Source organism: Schistocerca americana, chromosome 4, assembly GCF_021461395.2.
Source record: "Schistocerca americana isolate TAMUIC-IGC-003095 chromosome 4, iqSchAmer2.1, whole genome shotgun sequence".
Classification (NCBI taxonomy): domain Eukaryota; kingdom Metazoa; phylum Arthropoda; class Insecta; order Orthoptera; family Acrididae; genus Schistocerca; species Schistocerca americana.
Genome location: NC_060122.1, coordinates 567,218,793 through 567,229,412, shown reverse-complemented (window position 1 = coordinate 567,229,412; position 10,620 = coordinate 567,218,793). Strand labels below are relative to the sequence as shown.

Here is a 10,620-nt window from a genome sequence, read left to right as displayed (position 1 = left end):
GATAGTGAAGGGAGACAAAAGTTTCATAGTCATGGGGGACTGGAATTCGATTGTAGCAAAAGGAAGAGAAGGAAACGTAGTAGGTGAATATGGAATAGGGGTAAGAAATGAAAGAGGAAGACGTGTGGTAGAATTTTGCACAGAGCATAACTTAATCATAGCTGACACTTGGTTCAAGAATCATGAAAGAAGGCTCTGTACATGGAAGAGGCCACGAGATACTGGAAGGTGTCAGATAGATTATATAATGATAAGACAGAGATTTAGGAACCAGGTTTTAAAATGTAAGACATTTCCAGGGGCAGATGTTGACTCTGACCACAAGCTATTGGTTATGAACTGTAGATTAAAATTGAAGAAACTGCAAAAAGATAGGAATTTAGGGTGATGGGATCTGGATAAACTGACAGAACCAGAGTTTCAGGGAGAGCATCAGAGAACGATTGACAGGAATGGAGGAAACGAATACAGTAGAAGAAGCTTTGAGTAGCTTTGAAGGATGAAATTGTGAAGGCAGCAGAGGATCAAGACGAGGACTTCAGGCAAATCGTTATTTAAGTTCAATGCTCCATTGTATAGCTCCGTTTTAGACTTGCAAATGGTCCGTTGAGCTAATTCTAGTGCTAACGCTAGTTTGACGCTTAGAATCATTGAAATATTATGTTTCTTGCTACGGCGTTGGCGATAATTTCAGTAAACATCTTGTACATTACGGATATCTTGTGCATCACAAACAGAAAGTTGATGGGTCTCCTTTCTTGTGAAACAGAAGAATCAAAGCATTGTTCACTTAATGATAGTTGTTGCCCCCACAGACGTCTTGTAAGATAATTTATAAGTTTCCTTTGAAATATATCTGCATCATCTTCAATTACTTTTATTCACATGCTATCAAATCCGTGAGCTTTCGTTTCTTCTTTCCTCAAATGTATTTGGGCATTTAATCTGAAATTATACCCAAAATGCCTTTATTTTCCTTATCAGCTGCCAGCGTTACCGATTCATCATAGATACATTTAAGGAAATATTTTATCTTGCGTACAGTTTTCCTTCTCCTGTCTGTTACTCTACCATGTAGTGTCCTAACTGGTGGAATGTGGTCTTTTACATTTTTCATACTATTTACCTTTCGTTCGCGTTTCTTATCATATTGTTATTGTGTCTCCTCCTGTCTTTCGCTATGTAACTTGCATTTTCCAAACCGCTGAACTTGTCGCTTAGTTTACTGTATTACTCTTTCTCGTAATGCTTGTCACTACTTTTCCTGAAATATTATTATCTAATATCACTCCAACTCGCTTACTCCATCATTTTTGCGACGTGCTCCTGTGAGTCAAAGTAAACTGTAAAAACTTGTTTCAATTTCTTTAATGGCATGTTTTACATACGATGAAAGCCTTCCGGATACGGCAATAGTACACAAAATATTGGTCCTTGGCATGCTACAAATGCATGCGTCTTCCTTTTGCTTTACCAATTACTTAGCCCCATTGATGTTTCCTTTACGTATTACTACCGAATTTATTCGTGTAATACGATTGATTTTAACGACATTATACTCAAAACCTACTAAATATTTTACGTTCGAGGAACTGGAAATCCTTTATTTATCGATTTGGGATATTAGTAACTATATCAATAGGAAGGGATTTGGTAATCCTTTGGTTGACGTTACATAATAGCTTACTGCGCCGATTAAGATAAGTTGTTGATAAAAATTCTTTCCTAGTCATTACTGTTCAACATACACACTAGTGATCGTTTCACAGAGCACACTTGAAGATGCTTGTCTTGGGATAAACTACACAAATAACGTACTGGTTTCTGGCTCGCAGCGTTTCAAATGTTTTAGCTTTATTGATTTAGAATCGGAGCAAAAGTGAGCATCTTTTTATCCTTCTGTTCTCAGCTGTCCACGCAATTTAAGGTACCGTTTGTGGATGGCGTAGTTCGACTAAATACTGTCGAAGTTTTCTGAATCAGCAGCGGTTCCTTTCACAACCCTGAATTTTCCTATTCTCATTAAGGTAAGGTGAGAAACGATGTTTTTGTTTTCGTGATCACATACACTCAGGTATATCAGAGTTTCTCTCATAATACATAAATAATGCACATTGTAGGACGATGCAAACTAACAGTTATTAACCATTCTGCTCAGAAACGTCAGTATTTCGCCACATAAAATAACTGCACTTCAGCATAATGTACTCATATTAATAGCAAGACAGCAAACTCAGATTATTATAACAAAGCAGAAAATACGTAATTTTTTAGCGTTTCGTACTTCAGTCGCTTAAAACGGAGCTTTTATAGGAGTACTTTGTTGTCTGTCTGTCTGCCTCTCTGTCTGTGCAACTGTTACAAACCCTTTTTCTCAGGAATGGGCAGACGTATCAAGTTGAAATTTATATCGGATACTAAGGTCTACGGTCGCTTGGAGGTTTAATCAAAAGATATGGCCATTATGTCATATACTTTGATACTCGCAGACTCACTCATTATAACCTGTAAGGTACTGCCCGTTGAACTAGAATCATGAAATTTGGCAAGAAGCAAGGTTTCACAGTACAAATAAAGCTCTAGGATTTATTTTCTTATTCAAAATTGGTAGATTAACAGGTCCAGTATTAGCAAACTAAAGATAAATTAAAAATTGTTAATCTGTAATGACAATACTTGAAAAAAATTCTAATTTGTTATCCGACTGTCTGTCCTATTGCTAAGACCGCTTTTTCTCAAGAACGGTTTGACGTAGCAAATTCAAATTTATATTTAATACCAAGGGTACTGTCCCTTGGCGGGGCAAAAATGTAACCTTCTATGTGAGTGCGATCTAAAGATACGGCCATTTAATACCCATATTTTGTACACGCAAACTCACTCACCAAAACCTACAGGGTACTTTGCGTTGACCTGGAAAGGAAAAAAAATCCGAAAATTGTTAATAAGTGAGTAAAGTGCACCAAAAAATATTGTCAATTGTTACCCGACTCTCTGTCTGTCCTTCTGTTAGACCCCCTTTTCTCAGGAATCGATAGATGAACACGTTGCTTGTATCGATATCGACAACAGGCAAAAATCGTCGAGATTCTCGACTTCCGTGATGGACGAACCATTTACACACATAACTAAGTTATGTCGAGAGTCCCACTCGCACTCATCCATGTATTTTTTTATGAATTGAGTTTTTGGTTCAAGAGCATAGAAGCTTAAAAATGAGTGTGAGGTGGCCACTTTTTTTATTATTGGGCTAGTAGTTCCCCTGAAGGTAGAGCGAGAAATACATGAAAGTCAATTTTTATAAAAACAATGTAAACAAGGTCTGCTTCAGTGTTGGGGACGATCTTCGCAGGAGAATACGGCAGATGTGTTGGCGGCCCAGAAGACGTCGTCACCTCAGGCGTCCACGTTCTCGCTGACTTCCACAAGTATCTGGTAGCAGCCCACCAGCTCTCCCGTTCCCTGCTTCAGCTGGATGATTAAGCGGTAGGTGCCGTATGGGAGCGACGGCATCTTGTCCAAATCCAGCAGGGGCTTCCACTCGTTCACTGTGTAGTTGCCCTGCAAGTCGCAAGTGCTGGTCAGGCGCCGCTGCTAACTGAAGAGGTGTATACAGGCTGAACTAATGTACTTCCGCCCCTGATCACTTGAATTGTAAGTGTGCGCTGCTTAATATGGTGATTATCGATTAAGCGAAGGAAGGGATTCTACGCATAAGATTCCTTATTGCTAGTTATAACTACTTATTGCATCATGACCATCGTATTCACTCATTTTCTCTTATTCAGAATTCGGTTTTCCATAATGAATACGAGCCAAAAGCAATGAATGCATATCCATATTAGCTCCTATAAGAAATCATCGTAACTCAACGTCAAAGACTTAATTGTATTGCAAACAGTTTATTTCTGATACTTATTCACCTATCTGTGGAATTTCGTTCTTCTACTGTTTTACAATACAAAAATCGATATAGAACTCGCTCTTGTTCTCCTTCGTGTTAGAGTTTCCAGATGATAAGGTCCTATACTTTTTGATACCATAATTACTAACGAAATAAACTAACTGCTTAAAAATGTAGTATATTTTATTTAAGTTCATGCAATCAGCACCACGCTCCACTAATCTATAAACCTGAATGTATTTTCAGCCTGTCAGTTATTGGAAGTGATCGGTCTGGTTTCAATGTACACCATCCTTGCCCATAATTTATAATGTTAAGGAAGTCTGAGCATTATTGCTATTACCAGGCAAGTCATATTTTGCGCTGAAACTAAGCACAAAACGGTGTTTTGTCACACCATACTTTTCCGCTCTCCAACAACGAATTCTGTGCCTAAGGATTCAGTTTCACAAAGATAACAGGTATTTAATCAGTTCAAGATAACTTATTAACCAGAAGGATTTTATTTCAACTAATTAGCTATAAAACCTACATTTTCATGATTTCGTTACTCTCTTGGTATCGTCGATATGATGCTAACTTGTTTCGTGAGCATTTTACTTCTGATTCTAAAACATTTTTAAACACCCCAACAACCCTCAGCTGCTTATACATAACCAATTCTGTTACCTTACGACATAAAATAATTATGAATTTGCCACTTGTGAGGCAATCTTTCGAAATAACTCAGAGGAAATATGAATGTGGCCAACATCTTAGGATCTTGAGAATTTTGATGGTTATTCGTGAAGTTTCAGAGAAGTATGTATAGTGGCTTGTTTCAGTAAACAGTTAGGTTCGAAGACTTTTCTTGTAAAATGACCACACCAAGTTGTTAAATGTTATTATTCCATTATTTTGCAACTAGGGCCGACATAAACAATTATTTTCAAGCATGACTCTAAATTTTTTAATTTTTTTAAATGTCAAAATTTTTTACTTATTTTTAATTTTTTTATAGTGAATACCACATGATTTTTTAGACACACAGACGTGTGATATTCACTACAAAAATTTCAAAGATCTTAAAAGTTCTACCAGAAGATTATCTTCAGAGTGAAGCTAATTGAAGAATGATAAAATAATAACTTTTGACAGCTTCAACAAGAATATGTCGTTTATACAAGCTGTGTCGCACAATATTGATTTGATAGGTGTGAAGAATTTTGTGGAAATTGCATGAGTTTTAATTTTTAGCTGCGATACTTGAACTGCTGACCATTAAAATCGCAGCACCAGGAAATATAACAAACAACGAAATTATCTCTTCTTAAACTCACTCTATAAGAAAGACAACCTAATGGATCCGAACAAGTACAGTGGGACCCACATGCTATCAGATGCTTATCAGCTAATCCATAAGGCCCTATTGAGGAGAGCTGAAGAACAGTCTGATCATCTCATTGAAGAATGTCGAGCTCCTTTCCGTAAAAGCAGTCTTGAGTGGAACAGAAGATATTCAACCTCAAGAGCATTCTGAAAACTAGAGCTATAACAAGCCCGAATACAGCACTAATTCTCATCGATTTGAAAAAAGGACTAAAGGGGCAAACAAACTTTATTTACGGTTTTAGAGAAATTAGGAACAGATAGAGAAACGAAGGAAATCATAAAACAAAACCGGAGATACCATACCTAAATTAGGTTTTCTGGGGAAATCTCTGAACCCGTTGAAATATAGACAGCAGGCAGACAAGGAGACGAAGTATTCCAGTTCTCTTCAGTATTGGAGTGGAGCAAACAATGAAAATCTGGAAATATGTTCTGATACAGGAACAAAAAGAATATGTTTTGAAAGGAAGGAAATAACTTAGAAAAAAAGTTGTTAATTTTGAAGACGACCTGGCCATTTGAGCCAGAAATTGAAAGGATGAGCGAAGATTGTTGGACATCTTGCATGAAATCGCAGGAAAAACGTGTCTCAATGCCTCAAATGAAAAGACAGAATACTTGGAATACAGATACCGAGGAAGAAATATTTGGAGATGAACTAGAGGAAGATTAAAAGGACAGATAAATTCAGATACTTAGGAGAATGTATGCAACCCAGTGGACTAGAGAAGGGGCAGTCAAAGGAAGCGCTATAAAATTAGTCTGACACAAAACACTCTGACACGGAACAGCTGCAAAAACCGAGCGATTTCCTACAGAACCAAAATCAGGCACTGTAATTCAGTTTTGAAAAAGGAAGAACTCTATGATTCCGAGCGTCCAGTCTAAAATGAAAACGAAGAACTTTAAAAAAATGAAAGTAAGATTTTCAGGAAAATTATGGGCTCCAAACGAATAGTGACGGGTATATATATGGTGTCTGTTCTTTTGGACATGTCCGCAAAACAGACACCACATATACAGGCTGAAGAAAAATTCGCTCACCCGGACTTGGCAGCGTGATCCCTCACATACACGCAATACAAAAATGTCTGTCACAAAATTTCATCTTGCGCATATTTCTGGTAGTAAATGGACGTTAAAGACTGGCGGTCTAGCAAAACTGTAATCACATTTACGGTAGCTACCTCTGTCAACAGATAGAGCAGTGCTGTGCAGTTGACGCAGTGGAGAGCGTCTTGGGTCAACACGCAGGAGGTCGAGAGATCGATTCTAAGTCGAGGTTTATTTGTTTTGTAGCAATATTAGCGTAACACACGAGATGAATTTAACTGATGAAAGGAGAGAGTACAAAAATTCAGGAAAAGGGAATACCGAAGCAGGGAAAAGGGAATACCGACGTTTAAAAATGAGATTGAAGTAAAATCCAAAATAGCAAAGGTGGAATGACTAAAAGAGAAATGTAAAGCTGTTAAAGCATGCACGACTATGGGAAACATGGATCGCAGGTACAAAGAAATTAAATAGGCCTTTGTGGAAGAGAGAAGGAGCTGTATGAATGTCAAGAGCTAGATGACAAACCAGCCCTAAGCAAAAAGGGGGAGGGGAGGGTGGTGGTGGCAGAAGAATTTCAGAAAGCCCTCGGAACAGAGATCCCTGGTAGAGCCATCCATGAAAAAATATTCACCCCTATGTCATAGATACATTTGATAATGAAATATCCTCAGACTTCTAGAAATCGAACTGTAAGGAAGCAGGTGTTGAATGAGTGAATATTACTTAACAATCCGTTTAGTAAGTCATAGAGGCAAAACCACTAACACTGATGCTTTATAAAGTAATGGGAAATAATTGGTTAAAGCGTAACACTGATTTTATTCAATCTCTACACTGAGCAATCTCAGAAGGAAACCAAGCAGAAATTTTAAATGGGAACTGAAGTTCAGCGAGAAGAAATTAAAATATAGAGTTTTGCTGATGACGCCATAATGCTGTCAGAGACTGCAAGGGATTAGGTTGAAGAATTGAACGTAATGCATAACCTCTTGAAATGAGGTTGTAAGATGAACATAAATATAAATAAAACATAGACAATGAAGCGTGGTGGAATAAAATGAGGCGGTTCTGACGGAATTAGACTATGAAATGAGGTGCTAAAAGCAGTAATCATTTTTATTACGCTGGTGTGCAAAACTATGGACTGAATTAACTATCAGAGTGTCTCAGACGAGCAACATAACTGGATGAAACTTGGCCATAAATAGAAAGAACTTGTAAGAATAGCACAGATGTTAACTGAAAGAAAGGCGCAGTGAGATGAACAGAAATGGTACTTCTATATATAGAAGTTAATCACACAGGAATCCACACGATTTATGATGATCCTCCGAGAATTTAAAATATCGGGACATGGTTATCAATAGGGTGTGTGATCACCACTGACGGCAGTGAGTGCTCCGCAACGTTTTCCATGCTCGTCACAAGTTGGTAAAGAGTTCTGGTGGTGGGTCGTTCCGGTCTGCCGCCAGCGCAATCGACAATTGCTGGAAGGTCGTTGGTGCATGTAAACGTGCTGTAGTAGTTCACTCCCAAGCATTCCACCGGTGTTCGATGGGATTTAAATTGGGGAAGCTGGCGGGCCATTTTATATCCCTTCGTTTCCAGTGCTCCTTCATCTGCGCTGTTCGATGCGGTCGAGCATCCCCTTCTACGTCTACATCTACATCTACATCTGCATCTACATTTATATCGATACTTCGCAGGCCACGTTACGGCGCGTGGCGGAGGGTACCCCGTACTATTGCAAGTCATTTCCTTTGTTGCTCCACTCTTAATCAGCACGAGGAAAAAGTATCATTTATATGCCTCCATATGAGCCGTAATTTCTCATACCTTATCTTCGCGGACGCGCAATATATGTTGGAAGCAACAGAATCGTCCTGCAGTCACCTTCAAATTCCAGTTCTCTAAATTTTCTCAACGTTGTTCCTTGAAAATAACGTCGCCTTCCTTCCAGGGATTCCCGTCTGAGTTCCATTAGCACCTCCGTAACACTAGCGTGTTGATCGAACCTACCAGTAATAAATTTAGCAGCCCGCCTCTGGATTGCTTCGATGTCTTCCTTTAATCTGACCTGAAACGGATCTCAAACACTCAAGCAGTACGCAAAACAGGTCACAGTAGCGTCCTACATATGGTCTGCTACATATGGTCTGCAGATGAACCACACTTTCGCGGAACTCTCCCAATAAACCGAAGTCGACCGTTCGCATTTCCTACCACAATTCTCACACGCTCTTTCTGTTTCATATCGCTTACGCACAGATATTTAAATGACTGTGTCAAGCAGGACGCTACTGATGCTGTACCCTACTCATTCGCATTAAGGGGAGGTTTACTATCTTTTGGTTAAAAAATCAATTTTTCTTAACTGCATTTTTGGATTCATAAAAGTATTTAGAATCCACCCCTGAAAAGGTGTTTCCGAATACGATAGGGAAATATTTGTTATTAGCGGTTGAATAAAAAAATGCACTGCCTTAAATCAGCCTTTGTCAAGCACTAGTTTTTTTTTTCCTTCGGAGGACGAGTTATTGTACTGGTGCTTGGGAGGAAACACACAAAATTCAAATGAAAGTTTGAAGGCGTGTATTTGGAAGTTAGTTAGCCCCCAAGCATTTGCATTCTGGTGCTAAGACTGTAGAGATTGCGATTTTACCTGCAGTGAGCAGCTTCAACGAAGGGTATTCAGCAGTTCTGAAGACCATGACAACGATGAACGCCTGCCTGGGACTCTATTCGACGCAGTTCGCCAAGCATTTGGACGACCACCGGATCCAGCGGCCGAAAACTTGTCACTGGCCGTACGTGCGGCTCTGGAGCAGCGTAGGATGGCTCAGATCGAGTACAACGCCCTCTGTAAGGAAGAGGAACGACTAGTTTATAGACCCGGAATAGCAGATTCAAACGCGTTTTTCTCAAAATGACTTTTTTTTTTTAATCGCGCGGTAAGGTAACCTCAAATCTACTGAACCGTCTGGCATGATTCTTTGTTTTCCACGAAGCTAACTAAATTTTCTACGAGTTATATCACTTTTATTCCGATCCAACAGCTATAAATATTTTTACTTGGCCGACGAAGTCCAAAAATCGATGAAAAAACCCTATTTTTTTCCAATGGTCACCATATTGTTTCCTATGGTCCAAATAACTTAAGCGAGGTACAATACCTAAAGAATCTTATATACTTCGCTAACGTCAACTCAATTTCGATTTCAGATGAGCCGGCTGACCTGTGACATCCCGCGCGTGGAGGTCTACATCGAAATTTTGTTTCGTTCCGACGGCACTTCCCCCTTTTCTCCTCAACATTTCCGGTCGAAAAAATTCCAGTTTGTAGAGAAAATATTAATAAACATTTTGACCAATAGAGAGTAGTCCCCTTTTTCGAATATGGAAATTAGGACCTAAGAACTCTTCGTCTCACTGACAGACTATATTTTCCTCCAGTATACTTCGTGCGATGCACTGATTGATTTCATGCCTGAAACAGCTAAATCTTGCTAACTACATGGTAAGTTCAGTGGCTAAAGAGGAAGTTAAAGATTTCTGTAAGTGAAAAGTTCAAAAGAAAAATGATAGTAAGAAACTTCCCTTCGTAAGATATTACTGCATGATATCGAATGATATGCTTACGTTATGGTACAAATGTCTTCAATACGTTCAAAACGTGCTACTGCGAAAATATTCTGAAATACCGGACTTACTAATTTCTAAACATATAGTGACCGTAAAACAACTGGTGAAGAATGCGAATGGCTGAACCTGGCGACACGTGTGCTGATATTCTTGAAGCACTAAAAAGACTTCTTTATCGTTTGTATTTCGTCCGACATGACTAGTCTCGAAATTTCATAATGGAATGCTTTACCTAATTTCTTCCCGAGAAAAAAATTCTCAAACAACATCCTTTTTCCGGGCCAAAGATAATAAAACTCCCTTTAACTTACATTTTTTCTGCGTTTAATGCTAGATGTCATTCATCACACCAACCAGAAATTTTCTCTAAGCCGCCCTGTATCCTCCTACAGTAACTCAGTTTCGACATCTTACCGTACATCATAGTATTTTCAGCACTGCTGGCCGCCCTTTCCGCCAAATCATTTATGTGTGTAGAGAATAACAATGGTCATCTCACACTTCCCTGAGGCACTCCTGACGATACCCTTGCCTCTGATGAACACTCGCAGTCGAGAACAGCATACTGGATTCTATAACTTAACAAGGTCTTCGAGCAACTTATACACTCCTGGAAATTGAAATAAGAACACCGTGAATTCATTGTC

The 10,620-nt window shown here is 38.9% G+C and overlaps 1 protein-coding gene across 1 annotated transcript in view; it reads right to left on the bottom strand.

Annotated features, from left to right (window-relative positions):
- Window positions 1–3,222: 3,222 nt before the first annotated feature.
- LOC124613914 overlaps window positions 3,223–10,620 on the bottom strand; it is a 35,376-nt gene continuing 27,978 nt past the window's right edge. Inside the window, exon 4 of the mRNA XM_047142661.1 lies at window positions 3,223–3,561. Within this exon, the coding sequence (XP_046998617.1) occupies window positions 3,397–3,561 (165 nt within the window). The 3' untranslated portion in view covers window positions 3,223–3,396. The remainder of the gene's footprint in view (window positions 3,562–10,620) is intronic.